At 34.4% G+C, this 17,500-nt stretch overlaps 11 protein-coding genes and 1 non-coding gene across 12 annotated transcripts in view; 3 read left to right on the top strand and 9 right to left on the bottom strand. All coding sequences in view use genetic code 11, as the record gives it.

The window, feature by feature from the left end:
- Positions 1-181: 181 nt before the first annotated feature.
- On the bottom strand, positions 182-2,419 carry ndhF (NADH-plastoquinone oxidoreductase subunit 5). Its single transcript has one exon. It carries the CDS (start codon positions 2,417-2,419, stop codon positions 182-184), a length of 2,238 nt encoding a protein of 745 aa, YP_010167175.1.
- A 1,119-nt stretch (positions 2,420-3,538) lies between these two features.
- On the top strand, positions 3,539-3,697 carry rpl32 (ribosomal protein L32). Its single transcript has one exon. It carries the CDS (start codon positions 3,539-3,541, stop codon positions 3,695-3,697), a length of 159 nt encoding a protein of 52 aa, YP_010167176.1.
- A 420-nt stretch (positions 3,698-4,117) lies between these two features.
- trnL-UAG lies at positions 4,118-4,197 on the top strand. Its single transcript has one exon. It is a non-coding gene; the product is annotated as a tRNA-Leu (tRNA).
- A 115-nt stretch (positions 4,198-4,312) lies between these two features.
- On the top strand, positions 4,313-5,239 carry ccsA (cytochrome c heme attachment protein). Its single transcript has one exon. It carries the CDS (start codon positions 4,313-4,315, stop codon positions 5,237-5,239), a length of 927 nt encoding a protein of 308 aa, YP_010167177.1.
- Positions 5,240-5,602: 363 nt separating this feature from the next.
- Positions 5,603-7,105, bottom strand: ndhD (NADH-plastoquinone oxidoreductase subunit 4). Its single transcript has one exon. It carries the CDS (start codon positions 7,103-7,105, stop codon positions 5,603-5,605), a length of 1,503 nt encoding a protein of 500 aa, YP_010167178.1.
- Positions 7,106-7,231: 126 nt separating this feature from the next.
- On the bottom strand, positions 7,232-7,477 carry psaC (photosystem I subunit VII). The gene has a single exon. The coding sequence runs from the start codon at positions 7,475-7,477 to the stop codon at positions 7,232-7,234; it is 246 nt and encodes an 81-aa protein (YP_010167179.1).
- Positions 7,478-7,883: 406 nt separating this feature from the next.
- On the bottom strand, positions 7,884-8,189 carry ndhE (NADH-plastoquinone oxidoreductase subunit 4L). The gene has a single exon. It carries the CDS (start codon positions 8,187-8,189, stop codon positions 7,884-7,886), a length of 306 nt encoding a protein of 101 aa, YP_010167180.1.
- Positions 8,190-8,481: 292 nt separating this feature from the next.
- ndhG (NADH-plastoquinone oxidoreductase subunit 6) lies at positions 8,482-9,015 on the bottom strand. Its single transcript has one exon. The coding sequence runs from the start codon at positions 9,013-9,015 to the stop codon at positions 8,482-8,484; it is 534 nt and encodes a 177-aa protein (YP_010167181.1).
- Positions 9,016-9,358: 343 nt separating this feature from the next.
- Positions 9,359-9,898, bottom strand: ndhI (NADH-plastoquinone oxidoreductase subunit I). The gene has a single exon. It carries the CDS (start codon positions 9,896-9,898, stop codon positions 9,359-9,361), a length of 540 nt encoding a protein of 179 aa, YP_010167182.1.
- Positions 9,899-9,978: 80 nt separating this feature from the next.
- Positions 9,979-11,994, bottom strand: ndhA (NADH-plastoquinone oxidoreductase subunit 1). The gene is made up of 2 exons: positions 11,448-11,994; positions 9,979-10,517 (listed from the first exon to the last, which is right to left on the bottom strand). Exons 1-2 carry the CDS (start codon positions 11,992-11,994, stop codon positions 9,979-9,981), a joined length of 1,086 nt encoding a protein of 361 aa, YP_010167183.1.
- A 1,321-nt stretch (positions 11,995-13,315) lies between these two features.
- Positions 13,316-13,579, bottom strand: rps15 (ribosomal protein S15). Its single transcript has one exon. It carries the CDS (start codon positions 13,577-13,579, stop codon positions 13,316-13,318), a length of 264 nt encoding a protein of 87 aa, YP_010167184.1.
- A 441-nt stretch (positions 13,580-14,020) lies between these two features.
- ycf1 (hypothetical chloroplast RF19) overlaps positions 14,021-17,500 on the bottom strand; it is a 5,814-nt gene continuing 2,334 nt past the window's right edge. The window contains exon 1 of the mRNA in view: positions 14,021-17,500. This exon is cut by the window's right edge and continues 2,334 nt beyond it. Coding sequence (YP_010167185.1) covers positions 14,021-17,500 — 3,480 coding nt within the window.

A 17,500-nucleotide genomic window follows, 5' to 3' on the forward strand; every position in this document is an offset into this window, starting at 1 on the left:
CGGTAATCTATTATTATTATGGATGAATATATTGAATTCGGTCGTTATGGTCGGACTTTATTATGGATTTCTAACCACATTTTCTATAGGTCCCTCTTATCTCTTACTTCTAAGAACTCGGGTTATGAAAGATCTATTTCTATATACTATAGAAATACTTTAGCTTTAATAAAAATACTATTTAGAAAAAATAGTAATAGTAAATTAGTAGGACTATTGATACACAAGCTAAATATAAGAATAGATAAGAGGAAATTCGACCCCCCCCTATATATTTAATACCTTCTCCTAGAAAGAAACTTGCAACGCCAATCCCATTAGTAACTCCATCAATGACTCGTCGATCAAAAGAATGAGTTAGTTGAGCTAATCCTCGTACACCCCTAATGAATACTTTTTCGTAATAAACGTCTATGTAGCCGCGATTGTATGACCAGTTGTATATGACATTTATTATTTGTTCTAAACGAATTCTCATTTTAGAATCTATTTTAGCAAATGAATTGATTAAGTACAAATTTTGTCGATCTGAATAGACAGACCCATATAGAACAGATGCTATAAATATTCCGAAGTAGGCTATACTAACTGAATAAAATGCATTCGTCAAAAATTTATACCAATCTTCATCAGTTGAATTCTGATGGAAAAGTTTCATCGATGGGGTTAACCATTTTGATAATATGTCAACCTCCATTACTTCGTGCCCGAAATTAATTCCTATGCATCCAACGAACAAAGTAAATATGGCCAATATAAGCAGGGGAAATAACATGGTATTGTCCGATTCATGCGGATATAGTAAAGTATGAGAGTCTTTTTTGAAAAAATGAGTACTAAAAGATGATCGCATGGTTCTTACATAACCGGCAATTTTATATGTATTAGAAAACGAGCAATTGGAAAAGGAGGACTTGTCATTATTATTCCTTGTTGTTAAAAGCAAATTGCTGCTAACAGGTTTGGAACCTTCTTGCCCCCATATGGATATTGAATAGAAGGAACTATTTGTGTGTCCGCTGTAATTTTGAAAATGACTACGTAAATGCCCTTCGAAAGTAAGTAAATACATACGAAACATATAAAATGCAGTTAATCCTGCTGTGTAGAAAGCTATTATCGCAAAAATCGGTGAATACAACCAACTATCATTAAGAATTTCGTCTTTGGACCAAAAACAAGCGAGGGGTGGAATACCACAAAGAGAAAGTGTACCTAAAAAAAAAGTTGTTTTTGTAATTGGCATATATTTAGTTAAACCGCCCATAAGAACCATGTTCTGACTCTTAGTCGGAGAATACCCAATAATGGGTTCCATGGAATGAATGATTGATCCAGACCCTAAAAACAATAATGCTTTAGAATAAGCATGAGTGATCAAATGGAATAAAGCGGCTCGATAAGAACCTATACCCAAAGCTAACATAATGTATCCCAATTGAGACATCGTGGAATAAGCTAAACTTCTCTTAATATCTCTTTGAGCAAGAGCTAAGGTAGCTCCTAATAGTACCGTTATTACACCTATCAAAGATATGATATTCATTATGTAAGGTATGGCTATGAAAAGAGGAAGAAGCCGAGCTACAAGAAAAATTCCTGCGGCTACCATAGTAGCCGCATGTATCAGAGCCGAAATAGGAGTGGGTCCCTCCATAGCATCAGGTAACCATACATGAAGTGGGAATTGCGCAGATTTAGCAACTGCACCGAGGAATAATAAGAAGGCACAAAGCGTAGCAAATGAGGAATTCATCTCATTGTTATTAATGATCGAATCATTGAATATTTCGAATAAATCCTGAAATTCGAAACTACCTGTTATTAAATAAAAACCTAGGATTCCTAATAATAAACCAAAATCCCCCACACGATTGGTCACAAACGCTTTTTGACAGGCATTTGCTGCAATTGGTCGGGTAAACCAAAAACCTATTAACAGATAGGAACACATTCCCACTAGTTCCCAAAAAATATGGATTTGTATCAAATTGGGACTAGTAACTAATCCCAGCATCGCTGTATTGAAAAAACTCATATAAGCAAAAAATCTCAAATATCCTCGGTCATGAGACATATAATTATCACTATAGATAAGAACCAGGATTCCAACAGTAGTGATTAATATCGACATAATAGAAGTAAGTGGATCAATCAAGTAGCCGAATTCTAAGGAAAAATCACTAGTGATGCTCCAAGACCATAGATATTCATAAATTGAGCTACCATTGATTTGCTGGATCGCCAGCTTAGTGGAAAAGACCATAACTATACTTAACAATAAAACAGCGGGAAAAGCCCATATACGACGAATATTTTTTGTTGCTGTCGGATTAAGCAGGAGTTCCAATCCTATTAACATAGTAACTAGAAGCGGAACGAAAGGTATAATCCATGCATATTGATATGTGCGTTCCATAACCATAATAATAAAATTAAATCAAACCTTTTTCCTCTATTTTCTTCTAATTAATTATATTAATTATTGTTCCCAATTCACATTCATCACCAGTTCTTATTTATTTTTTTTTTTAACACAAACCAAAATAAGGATACGAAAAGAATATTCTTTTTTATTAATCTCGCTCTTCCTCGACTATTTAAAATTTGACCCAAGGAGTTACAATTGAATTGGTCAAATGATATAATTAAGCAAATTATTGCTTAATACTAGGGGTGAAGTAATTATTAGCTTTTGATATGGATCATGAGATCCGCAAATAACTCAACCCAACAAGATCTTTTATCCAAAATCATTAACTAATTTAAATTTAATTTGAAACTGATTGATTGGCTTCCACCAGAACTTGTGGGAAATTCTATGATACTTGTAACCTCCCATATGGGTGAAGTAAGAAGGTGAAGTAAGAGGTTACTTAAATTGCCTTAATCAAGTTCAAGTAATGTTCAAGTAATGGATCATTGAACAAAAGTATTATTCGAATCGTGGGGGCGCTATGCTTTAATGGGATCAATTGGTAGAGAAAATCTTATTGTTTTATCTCATGTAGGTAATTAATTTCTGGTTATTGTTATTAAATGTATTACGACGGTAGGTATATGTAGGTTATATATATGGTCTATTTGAAATAGACTGAGATAGGAATTGTAACCTTTTATTTTATTTATTTTTCTTTTTATATTATTTATCTGCGGGGGTCGATTTCATCGGTAGTTGATACCATCGATCCTAATGAATGGAGATATGAAACAATTAGTACAATTTTCTTTCTTCTGAGATTTTCATTGTATGCAATAATAATGATAATGAATACTTCAAAAAGAGAAAAAAGATAACTATTTTTTTCTATGAGAGTTATACCTAGCGAATCGAATCTCCTTTCTTTTTATTCTCCAACTTGAGTTTGAGTCCCTAGCAATAATTTAGTTTAGTCCCTATTATATGCTATATGCGCATATTTGTATGTTATGAAGAAAATCTATAAACTAAATAATAGATATATGAATAGAAAGAATTAATGATCTATTTTGAACAATACATGTCTTTCACATTCAACTTAGAAAAGTTCATTTTTGCATGGCGGTTCCAAAAAAACGTACTTCTATATCAAAAAAGCATATTCGTAGAAATTTTTGGAAGAGAAAGGGATATTGGGCAGCGGTAAAAGCTTTTTCTTTAGCTAAATCCATTTCTACCGGTTATTCAAAAGGTTTTTTTGTACGACAAAAAAAATGAAATAAAAAAAGCAAAGAATAAATAATAATGTGATAAGAAACCCTTCAAATGATCTAAATCAACATCAATCAATGATTGGATAAATTAATGATTCTGTATCATATATTGGGCCCTCAAAATGGCACTATTTGTGTTTTAAAGGGCGTTATTAGACGCAAGATACAAGGTTCAATATAGTGAATAGAGTGCATTTTTATATGATTTGCGAGATGGGGATTGCCATTTTCCCCATCGATTCACTATTTTCCCCATCGATTCACTATTACTAAGCTTTAAGGTAAGCTAGTAACAATTATGGAACCTTCAAATATTGACTTGAATGGCTATTCTTCGATTGATTCAATAATCATCTATTGCAATTGCATTGAACCTCTCAATATCGACGATTGAATATGCATGAGTTAGTATTACTTCGAACAAGCCGCCATGGTGAAATCGGTAGACACGCTGTTCTTAGGAAGCAGTGCTAGAGCATCTCGGTTCGAGTCCGAGTGGCGGCATTCTCTAAAACAAAAAAGGACACAACGGATCCTTTAATTCGATACCATATTTACATTCGGTAATTAAGGAAGGGTTCCCTTTTTTTATAACTATAAAAACAAAAAATGATTGTTTATGATATTTGCAACTTTAGAACATATATTAACTCACATATCTTTTTCGATCATTTCAATTGTGATTCCTACTCATCTGATGACCTTGGTCTATGAAATTGTAGGACTATGTGATTCGTCAGAAAAAGGCATGATAGCTACTTTTTTCTGTATAACAGGATTATTAGTTACTCGTTGGATTTATTCGGGACATGTACCATTAAGTGATCTATATGAATCATTAATGTTCCTTTCATGGAGTTTCTCCCTTATTCATATAGTTCCATATTTTAGAAACTATAAGAATTTTTTCAGTAAAATAACCGCCCCAAGCGCTATTTTAACCCAAGGCTTTGCCACTTCGGGTCTTTTAACTAAAATGCATCAATCCGCAATATTAGTGCCTGCTCTCCAATCCCGTTGGTTAATGATGCACGTAAGTATGATGTTGTTGAGCTATGCAGCTCTTTTATGTGGATCATTATTATCCATAACTCTCCTGGTCATTACGTTTAGAAGAAAGATAGATATTTTCGGTAAAACCAATCATTTATTAATTAGTTCATTTTCTTTTGATGAGACCCAATACGTGAATTTTTCGTTTAGAAATTATCACAGGTATCAATTGACTCAGCGATTGGATTCTTGGAGTTATCGTGTCATTGGCTTGGGTTTTACCCTTTTAACTATAGGTATTCTTTCAGGAGCAGTATGGGCTAATGAGGCATGGGGATCTTATTGGAATTGGGACCCCAAAGAAACCTGGGCATTTATTACTTGGACCGTATTCGCGATTTATTTACATACTAGAACAAATAAAAGTTTGCAAGGTGCAAATTCAGCAATTGTGGCTTCTATGGGATTTCTTATAATTTGGATCTGCTATTTTGGGGTCAATCTATTAGGAAGAGGGCTACATAGTTATGGTTCATTCACATTAAACATCTAATTGAAGAAAAAAACTGCAGAATACATAGAAAGATTGTACACATACCCTTTCATTCTCATATACCCCTCTCATATACCATAATATTATTAACCATAATATTATTATCTCATTTATACATTATATGTATAAGGTGAAAGATATATATGTAATCAGAAATATCTGTAGTTAAATAATAAAAACTACAGATATTTCTGATTACAATTTCCTTCATTTAATTGCATTTTTGACTTGATAGAAGGAAAAATCTTCTTTTCCTTTTGATTGGTCTAGCCAACGATTGATTTGTTTGTAAACAGCAGTGCAGGATTATTGGATTGGATCTTCTGTGCTGCCCATAACCATAAAAAAATCCATCCATGAAAGCTACCCATGAAAGTAATTAGATAGAATAGTTTCTACCTTGTCAACTGATAGTGAAAGAACGAAATCTGGATAAATACCAATACCTATTATAGGTAAAAGGATACACATCAAAATAAAGATTTCTCGTGGTCCAGAATCCACAAAGTGAGACTTGGGAACATTGAATAACCTGTATCCATAGAACATCTGGCGTGACATAGATAATGAATAAATAGGAGTTAATATCATTCCAATTGCCATTACAAAAGTAATTAGTATTTTTGACATTACAAGGTATTTTGGGCTAGTAATTATTCCCAAAAATATCACAAATTCTGCAACAAAACCACTCATTCCTGGTAATGCGAGAGAAGCCATTGAGAAGCTACTGAACATCGTAAAGATTCTTGGCATTAGTATAGCTATTCCCCCCATTTCGTTAAGATAACGAAGACGTATTCTATCATAACTTGTTCCTGCCAGGAAAAAAAGTGCAGCACCAATAAATCCATGAGAGATGATTTGTAAAATAGCTCCATTGAGTCCCGCATCGGTTATAGAACTAATTCCTATTATTATGAAACCCATATGAGATACGGAAGAATAGGCTATTCTCTTTTTTAAATTGCGTTGACCAAGAGAAGTTAAAGCTGCATAGATTATTTGAATAGTCCCTACTATCATCAACCAAGGAGAAAATATGGAATGGGCGTGGGGTAATAATTCCATATTGACCCGAACCAACCCGTATGCTCCCATTTTTAATAAGATTCCAGCTAGAAGCATACATGTACTGTAATGCGCCTCTCCATGGGTATCTGGCAACCATGTATGTAAAGGTATGATCGGTGATTTGACAGCATAAGCAATAAGGAAACCCAAATAAAATATTATTTCCAATGCCACGGGATACGATTGATTAGCTAATGTTTCAAAATTTAATGTTGGTTCATTGGAACCATATAAACCCATACCTAGAACTCCCATTAAGAGAAAAATGGAACCTCCTGCAGTGTACAAAATGAACTTTGTAGCTGAGTACAGACGTTTCTTTCCTCCCCACATGGATAAAAGTAGGTAAACAGGAATTAATTCTAATTCCCACATGATGAAAAAAAGTAAGAGGTCTCGAGAAGAAAATGATCCTATTTGACCACTGTACATTGCTAACATCAGGAAATGGAACAATCGCGAATTTCGGGTAACTGGCCAAGCCGCTGAAGTAGCTAAAGTAGTGATAAATCCTGTCAATAAAATGGGTCCTATAGAAAGTCCGTCGATTCCGAGTCTCCAGTGAAAATCAAAAATATTTATCCAGTTAAAGTCTTCTTCCAATTGGATTAATGGATCGTCCAATTTAAAATGATAACAGAATACGTAGGTCGTTAGAAGGAGTTCAAATAAGCAGATACAGATAGTATACCATCGAACTACCTTATTTCCTCTATGAGGGAAAAGAGCAATTAAGGAACCCGCGGATATGGGCAAAACAACAATGATTGTTAACCAATAAAAATCACTCATAGTAAAGACAAAATACACTTTGATTTGACCAGAAAAACCCGCGCTCGGATTTTTTTATTTATCGAGTACGGGTTTTTGTCGGTAAAGAGGAATCAAATGGATTCAAGGGGAGTTTTTTGTAACGTATTAATAAGCTAGACCCATGCTACGGGTTGTCTCATGCCATAAATAAACCCGTATACTTAAGAAATCCGTTGGACAAGCAGATTCACATCTCTTACAACCTACACAGTCCTCCGTTCTTGGTGCGGAAGCAATTTGCTTAGCTTTACATCCGTCCCAGGGTATCATTTCCAGGACATCTGTAGGACACGCTCGTACGCATTGGGTACACCCTATACATGTATCATAAATCTTTACTGAGTGTGACATTAGATCTATTAATTTTTTTTGGAACGTCATAAATTTTCGGTCTGGTAGCTTTAGTAAATGATTAAATATTTTGGCACCAGACGAATCGGTGATTAGACCATAAAGTTTTGTTAGAAATCTATTTCTGATCTGTTCATGAGATAGGCCCAAGATACTTTGATCTCTTATCTTTCATCAAACATGGTCATATCAGTCAATACACGTTTTGCTAATCTATAAATGAATTATAGTTATATATAATAAAGAAAGAAAACGTATAAAATTTATTGTACTCTTATTCCTAATCCATGCTTATGATCCATTGATCCATAACGTGAGTCGAGTGTCTATTTACTTCTACAGAGTGACATAACGTATATGTCTTTATATATTTTATTTGAGTAAAGGTTCCGACTACCGACTATTTTTATTTATTCAATAAATTTGATTGATTGATACGAGTTGATTTTCTGTTACGATAGATCGAAGAAACAATAGCTGGTCCAATAGCTGCTTCGGCGGCTGCAATAGCGATAACAAAGATCGAGAAAACGTCTCCCTTTAATTGGCGACTATCAAATAAATCAGAAAATGTTATGAGATTCATATTAACAGCATTCAGTATAAGTTCAAGACACATAAGTGCTCTAACCATGTTTCGACTTGTGATCAATCCATAGATACCAATAGAAAATAAATAGGCACTCAAAACAAGTACATGCTCGAGCATCATTGACCAACTCCTCGTCAATCTCGATTCATTTCAATATAAACAACAATTCAACTGATTCGATTAATTAAATGAGAAGATTCTACTGAATCTAATTCAATTATCAATCCATATAATATATATAAGAAATACAGTACCAAAAAAGACACTGAAATGGGTCGTCGAACTAACAAAAACTTTGAAATATGTCTCATGAACAATATTCCAATTTAGGGTGGACAGATAGATGCGATAACAATTACACGGAGGTTGCTTTATTTTATTTGGTTGGTTTGTTATTTCCAATTCTAAGTATCTATTCCCGGCGAGCCATAGCAATTGCGCCCACTAAGGAAACTAAAAGGATTATAGAAATCAGTTCAAATGGAAGATAAAAATCTGTTGATAAATGAATCCCAATCTGTTGAACATTACTTGTCAGGTCCTGTTCTATGATCTGGTTTGATCTTGTAGTCCAAATAATCCCGTACCATGACGTGTTTGGGATAGTAGCAATTAGTGAAAAAAAAATACTTGTACAAACTAGCGAAGTGAATCCATCTCCGACAGTCCAAAAATGAAAAGAATTGTAATATTCTGAACCATTCATAAACATCACAGCAAATAAGATTAAGACATTTATGGCTCCCACGTAAATAAGTAGCTGCGCAGCAGCTACAAAATAAGAGTTCGATGGAATATAAAATAAAGATATACAAACAAGAACCAATCCCAAGGAAAAGGCAGAATAAATTGGATTGGTAAGTAATACCACTCCTAGACCTCCTACTATAAGACCTGATCCCAGAGATACTAAAAGAATATCATGTATTGGCGCAGGTAAATCCATTATGTGTTAAATAAGCGATAAATAAGTCAAAATATCTCATGATCTTACTGGTCGGGAAAAAGTGGGTTACCCTTTTTTATATCTAATAGTTCTTACCCCAGCGTGGTGTGGGTTTATGTAGATTGAGTTAATCAATTGAACGGGCCAATCTTGCTTTTGTCTTTAGTCGAAACAGAGTTCGTAATTTCATATTTTTAATTAAACAAATAAGGGCTATGGCTATAATGGCTATATATATTTATATATTCAAAAAGTAGTTATAATCCTCACAAATCTAGTTATTCTTTGTCTGACATGAAAGAAACTTACCTACTTTTGATCAAAACTTAGTCTTATTTTTAATTTAATTGGTAATCGTTCTTGAATCAAGGGGTTTCTCCATAGATATTTTTATTGGAGTTGAGTTCATAATTGTTCGAACTGTGTAATCTCCAATTACAGACATTGGTAACCGACCCAAAGCAATTTGATTATAATTTAATTCGTGACGATCGTAGGTGGAAAGTTCATATTCTTCAGTCATTGATAAACAGTTTGTGGGGCAATACTCCACGCAATTACCACAAAATATACAGATTCCGAAATCAATACTATAATTAAGCAATCGTTTCTTTCTAATATCTGTTTCTAATCGCCAATCAACAACAGGTAGATCTATCGGACATACGCGAACACATACTTCACAAGCAATGCATTTATCAAATTCAAAGTGGATTCGCCCACGGAAACGCTCTGATGTGATCGATTTTTCATAAGGATATTGAATAGTTACAGGTAAACGATTTGCGTGAGATAAGGTAATCATGAAACTTTGACCAATGTATCTTGCAGCTCGTACTGTCTGTTGACCATAATTCATGAACCCAGTCACCATAGGAAACATATATCGTGAATATCCATGAATAATTTGATGTTTCTTTCTCTTGCTTGAGAGAGGATAAGAATCTGGAATATCCTATTCTGTTATAGCGAAACAAGTTGGGAAGAAGTTGTCAATAATAGATTACCGAGAGCAATAGGTAAAAGAGATTTCCACCCAAGATTTAATAGTTGATCCATTCTCAGCCTAGGTAAAGTCCATCTTGTTGAGATAGGAATGAACAGGAACAAATAAGCTTTAGCTAATGTAATGAGGAGACTAATTGTTGTTCCAAAGACTTCACTAGTTTTATTTATTTCGAAAAGTTCAGTAATTGGTATATATGGAATAGGAAGATTCCACCCTCCCAAGTACAGAACTGTTACGAATAATGAAGAAACTAGTAAATTGAGGTAAGAAGCAACATAAAATAAACCAAATTTGATACCTGAATATTCAGTTTGATAACCTGCTACTAATTCCTCCTCGGCTTCCGGTAAATCAAAGGGCAATCTCTCGCATTCTGCTAGTGAAGAAATTATAAAAACTATGAACCCTATAGGTTGACGCCAAAGATTCCACCCCCAAAAACCATATTTTGACTGCGCCTCAACTATATCAACCGTACTTGAACTGTTAGATAATCATAGTCGATGATAACATCACTGTTCCCATCTCTATTCCAGAACCGTACATGAGACCTCAGCTTCATACGGCTCCTCAATGGTCACGAATAAATCTAAGGTATGCTTCGGTATTACATCGGCATACCATAGGAAAAAAGAAAGATGAATCAAAATGCTCATAAGTGAACTAGACCAGTGGGATTCTGTCCGCGATAAGATAATAACAAATAAAAAGTACACTTCTGAATCCATCTCATCCTTTATTCTTTTTGCTGAGTTTCTTGTTCAGTAATAACTTAACTCGATCTTTCCATAAGATACAATAAATAGTCAATCCATTTTTCCTTCCTGTTCTTCTCTTCTTTCTCAGAAGGACTATACTATATAAATAAAGGATTACTTCGTTCCTGATAGTTATTTTTAAATCAGTGGATAGGAGCTATACTCTGGATCGGGATCACGGGGAAGTACTTTTTGATCATTTCTACCAACTTCAAGCCCTCATTATGACTCCTTTTATGTAATGTCAAAATATCCGTTTGGATACGTTACATTATCTCCATTACTAATCTTTTGTGTACCTTGGTGTTCCTAACCGTCCACTCAGTTTTGGTGGATCCTCGGTATGGTAATAAATACAAGAGTAAAAATTCCATACAGTTGATCTTTTGCGCCCGCTTCAAGTCCTGATGGCTAATCGATACTTGGGGTAAACAGCTTCCGCTGCTTATGTTTAGCTCCACTTTACTCTCGTACGTAGGTAATGAGACTCGATCTTCTTACTGCGAATTCATAAGCAGTTTTGTTTCACTCATATAACTATCTGGTTTAGTTCATAGATCCCAGTGATGAATAAAAAAGAGTTCTATCTATATATTCAATCAACCAACTTCTTTCCTAGAAAAAGCAAAGAAAGAGGTAGGAGTGCGTATTCCAACGAATCACACGTAGAGATATTGATAACACACATGGAGTTAACGGTATTTCATAACTTATAGATTGAGCAGCAGCTCGTAAACCACCTGAAAAGGAATATTTATTATTTGATCCATATCCGGACATAAGAAGTCCGATAGGGGCAATACTTGAAATAGCGATCCATAGAGAAACACCTATACTGAGATCGGTTAGTACAAGGTGATGGCCAAAGGGAATTACTGAATAACTCAGTAGAATTGATACGACCGCTACGGATGGGCCGACACTAAATAAACGAATATCTCCTCTAGATGGAAGAAGATCTTCTTTGAAAAGTAGTTTGACCCCATCCGCTAGAGCTTGAAGAATGCCCAGGGGGCCGGCATACTCAGGACCAATTCGTCGTTGTATCCCTGCAGATATTTTTCTTTCTAGCCACACAATTACTAATACCCCTATTGTGATTCCCAATACAAGAGTAACAATAGGTACAAGTAACCATATGAGCCCATAGGCCTCTTTTGAGGATTCCGATCTGAAAAAAGAATTGATAGCTTGTGCTTCTTCAATTATCATTTCAACGATCAACTTCTCCCATAATGATATCTATACTACCTAGTATTGTCATAATATCAGCCAATTTCATTCTTTTAACTAGCTGAGGAAGAATTTGCAAATTGATGAAACCGGGTGGACGTATTTTCCATCTCCAAGGAAAAACACTATTATCTCCTATCAGAAAAATACCTAATTCTCCCTTTGGGGCTTCTACTCTCACATAAAGTTCTTGTTTTGACAATTCAAAACTGGGAGAAGGCTTTTTACTAATGAATCGATATTCAAAGTCGTTCAATTCTGAATCTTTTGTTCCAGCAAAGCGTCGGAATTCTAAATTTTCATAAGGTCCCCCCGGAATTCCTTCCAGAGCCTGTTGAATAATTTTGATGGATTCCGTCATTTCGCCAATTCTTACTAAATAACGAGCTAATGAGTCTCCTTCTTTTTGCCATTGGACTTCCCAATCGAATTCATCATAACACTCATACCGATCGACTTTACGAAGGTCCCATTGGATTCCGGAAGCTCGTAGCATTGGTCCTGATAAACCCCAATTTATGGCTTCCTCTCCCCCAATAAAACCTACCCCTTCAACTCGTTCCAAAAAGATGGGATTGCGCGTAATAAGCTTTTGATATTCAACAACTCCCGTTAAAAAATAATCGCAGAAATCTAAACATTTATCTATCCAGCCATGAGGTAAATCAGCAGCTACCCCCCCGATACGGAAATAATTATGCATCATTCGCATACCTGTGGCAGCTTCGAATAGATCATATAACAATTCCCTCTCTCTGAAAATATAGAAGAAAGGAGTCTGCGCACCGATATCGGCCATAAAAGGTCCAAGCCATAACAAATGCGAAGCTATACGACTCAACTCCAGCATAATTACCCTAATATAGCTGGCTCTTTTAGGTACTTGAATATTTCCCAATTCCTCAGGTGCATTAACGGTTATTGCCTCCGTGAACATAGTAGCTAAATAATCCCAACGTGTTACATAAGGTAGATATTGTATAATTGTTCGGTTTTCCGCAATTTTTTCCATTCCTCTGTGTAAATAACCCAATATGGGTTCACAGTCGATAACATCTTCGCCATCTAGAGTAACAATGAGTCGAAGAACACCATGCATTGACGGGTGGTGAGGACCCATATTGACCACGAGGAGGTCTTTTCTTGCGTCTGGTACAGTCATATGTTTTTATTCTCCGATTCCAATTCATTATTCCATTTCTCCGATCCCAATTCATTATTCCATGAATTCCTGAAAATGAAACGAGGTTCATCCAAATTCAAGATCTAATGAACCGAATAACTCAAACGAATTTCCAAACTAACCAGTTTTTGGTTCTCGAATACCCAATTGACCAATTAATTCCCTATAACGCACTCGATTTTTCTTTGATAAATAAACCAGCAGTCGTTGGCGTTTCCCCAGAATTTTCCGCAGACCCCTCTGAGATAAATAGTCTCTTCTGTGCAGTTTCAAATGTGAAGTAAGTCTCTCTATCTTATTGGTAAAATTAAATACTTGGAATTCAACAGAACCCCTTTTTTCTTCTTGTGGAATAACGGATATGGGCGAATTCTTTACCATACAAATAAATTCTTCTCTTTTTTTCTTTTTGTTCCCACGGATATAAATCTTCCCAATCAAGAATAATAATACCATTTATTTTGTTCTGGTGTACACAATAATCTGGATTGATTCATATATTACTCTTTTTTCTATCAAACAAATCAAAATGAATATGAATAAATAATAACAATAAATTTATTCAGATACAAAGGGATGGTATATTCCTGGGCTCACGAAACAGAATGAAAGGGAAAGGGACCTAAAAAGATTCTGTCGATTCATTCCTAGGTCCAATTGATATGTGACTGAATCTTGTGTATCAGAGTCTAACTGACTGAATCTTGTGTATCAGAGTCTAACTGACTGAATCTTGTGTATCAGAGTCTAACATAAGGTATGTATTTATTTGCATGTTCTCATATACCAGGCGCGTGATAAAGAGGGAAATTGATTGTAACATCAGCGAATTCCAAATTGCTTATACATATGGATCCTTGACATACTGAAACGACTCCCATTATTGGTATCAAACCAATAACGATTCATACAGGCTAAATCTTCTAATCGATGAGTGGGCCAAAGAAACACTTTCCATTTTAGAGAGTTATTTGTATCTGTATCAAAATGCTTATCCCTATTTACAAATTTCTCAAACCCCTGCGCATTAGTCTTAGCTCTATTGCAAAATACTGGATTCTTATTCACAAGGTTCCTATTTCGGTAATTGAAACGGCTTATAATTCTCAATTCTCTACGATGGCTAGGAGATAAAATATGTTCAGGAACAAGCAAATCATAATTATTATTGTCCCCATTCACACGCACTCCTCCGTGTCGTGCAATCGAGCCATTCAAGTCATTCTTATCAATATGTTTTTTTACCTGGTATCCTCGATTAGTTTGGTACTGAACCTTATGGGTCAATGAAATAGCTATGGTTTGATACATAATCGAAATTCCATCCCATTTGATAGACAAACGAACCGGTTCAACAATAAATATTCCCCTTTTTATCAATTCTGGAAGAGACAAATCCTTATTAATCAGCATTACATCTAGACCCATTTCTCCTCTTTGAATAGAGGATATAGCAATTTCATTCGGATTCATAAGTCTAAGCAGTAGACAATATACCTTGATATTATTGGTCATTCTTTGATTGAAAGAATCACCCCATCGGAGTTGAAAAAGAAAATATTTTTTCAAAAATAAGTCTAGTTCCGCTTCCTTCTTGCTCTTGAATTTCTTTTTCTTTCTGCGTTTCTTAATATCTGAACCCGCGGAATTTGCTCCAACATCTTTTTTTTGGTTTCTTATATCAGATATAAGATTTCCTTGGTGCTGTCGTTCTTTCTCGTCCCGGTTCCCATTCTCTAATTCAAGATATCCCTTTTGATTAGATTCTACTTTTGGTTTTGGATTAAATCTTTCTTTTTGATTAGATTCCACCTTTGGATCTATATAAAGATCGCTTGTTTTGTTTCCATGAAAATCAAATAGAAGCAATTTGATTGGTATGATCCACGGATTAGTCTTATATCGATCGTAAAGCGGCACAAATTCTGGTAAGAACCAAGGGCGCAGATTCGATATAGTATGATCTAACATTTGTTCATTCATTCCCATCCAATCAAAAAATAACTCTTTTTGCTTTGTTTGGATTTCTTGATGAATTCTGATATAAAGATAAAGAATATCTTTCTTATTGGTCCCAGTCTTAGTAGTTTTCTTTTTTTTATTAATGAAAGTTCTGATACCCGTACTAGTCCTAGTTTCAATATTGTTTCTAGGGTAAAAATTGGTGATTCTCAATTCCAAATATTTTCTATCTAGATTTGGATCCCTATCAATTGTATATTTATCTTCTAGGCTATCATTTATAGTTGTAGCATAAAACGATTTGTATTTATGTGTATTGTAATTAGAAATCTCTCCGTGCCTGTTTACTTGTAATGGTGATCCATAAATATTGGAGTCTTTCACATCTTCATAATTAAGATATTTATATGATAAAAGATCATATCTGTAGTGTTTTTTAATTTTTTTTTCGCAACTCGGACTCTTCAATAAGTCCAATTTATATTTATAATAATCCTTTTTACCGGAATGAATTAATTGGTCTTTTTCTTCATATGAACCCAATTTTGGTGAGTCGTTATTTTTAATCGTAAAATGCTGATTGACTTTCTTTCTCCATTTTAGAGGTGCTAATCTAGACCATTTGTCATGGGAGAAATTGTATTGATAATGGCTCTTTAACCAGTTTTTCCATTCACTCATTCCAGAATTCCGCAGTTTCTTGTGTTTTGATTCTGAATCAAATATTCCTCGTGTATGGAAATAGTCATGGAAATAGTCTTTTATTCTATCCTTAATAAAAGGATATGTTCTGTAGTAATGAAATATGGATTCTGACTTATATTTGTTACTAACTTGGGTTTGCAATAATTTGTAAAACACATAGGCTTGAGACAAAGAAGATAAGTCGCAGTAAATCGGTGAATTACTATCACTACTTATATTAGTAGTATAAGTAGAAAGAGATTTTACAGTCGAAATGAAGGGAATTATATTTGGATTCGTTTCATTAGTATCCTTTTCCTTTATTTCGTCATTGTAAGTGTATCCATTTAAAGTATTTTTTGTTGAGTCAAGAAAAAATTGTGCATTGATCCTGTAAATGTTAGTGATACATAGAAGGATACCCATGTATATTCTTTCAATGAAAGATTTCATAAAAGAGTTCCATTTAGAGATTAATGGGGCACTTCTTCTTTTTTTAGATATTTGAAAAATATGTTTCCGTGATTCGGTTCTTTTATTACTAAAATTTCCCTTGTTAGTACTAATATCTATATCCTCAATATCTGGAGTTAGAGGTTTTTTTTTCTTGTCTTTTCTAATCTTTTCTACTTGATCCCAGATTTTGGTTGTCTTATCAGCCAGATCATTAATTTTTCTTTCTATCAGTGAATCATTTGTCCAATCTCCGGATACAATTATAATGGGTGATTCATGGATGATTTTTTTGGAATCTTTCTCATTTTGACTTGGTTCTTCATTTTGACTTGGGTCATAGACTCGCGTCACTAAGAAAAAGAGTTTCTTCACTTTTCTTTTTATAAATAGAACTATTTTGATAATCCATCTTATTTTTTCGTTGAGAATCTTTAGAAAACCTTTTATGTTGTCTTTTATAATTCTTAGAAAGAAAAAACCTGTCTTTTTGACTTTTCTAATTTTTTTTTCGAGTGTTTTATTAATGGGTTCAAAAAAGAAAGGTTTTTTTCGGGGAGAGCCAAAGGGGACTTCTGTTTCCATCCCCCAGATCGTTAAAAAACAGAAATTTTTTTGTTTTTTTCTTAGATCCTTATGATGGGATCGTAGCTTTTTTCTATGCCAAGGTTTCAGAGAGAAAGGAAATAGGATTTTTATCTGAATACCGTCTGTTAACCAATCTTTTGGAAATTCTGTTTCCGATAATTGAACACCATTATATGTGCATTTGACATGCATTTCCCTACTCCATTCGGTCAAATCTTCATACCACTCAGGGAATTGAAATAATAACATACGACCAATATTTTTAACTATTATCAATGAAGGTAATATGATGTATTTTCGAAGAATCGAGTGGGTTACTAATATGGAACTCCTTATTGCTTGAGCAAATATAATATTATCCCAAGTTTCTGCTATTGCTATCCGTTCCTCCTCCTGTCTTTTATCCTCTTTTCTTTTATACTCCTCTTCGTGTTCTTTCTCCATTTTCTCTTTCTCTTTTGCCCCTTCACCCACATAATCAGATGTTTGTATTTTTGGGCTTTTTTCCTCCATCCAATTCCTAAAAATGAGGTTCATCATCCTTGAGATATCAAAAGAAAACAAAGGTGTTTTGTCTATTCTGTCAAAAAAAAGGGGGGAGTGTACATCTGTTTG

Source organism: Nymphaea colorata, chloroplast (genome assembly GCF_008831285.2).
Source record: "Nymphaea colorata chloroplast, complete genome".
In the NCBI taxonomy this organism is placed as follows: Eukaryota; Viridiplantae; Streptophyta; class Magnoliopsida; order Nymphaeales; family Nymphaeaceae; genus Nymphaea; species Nymphaea colorata.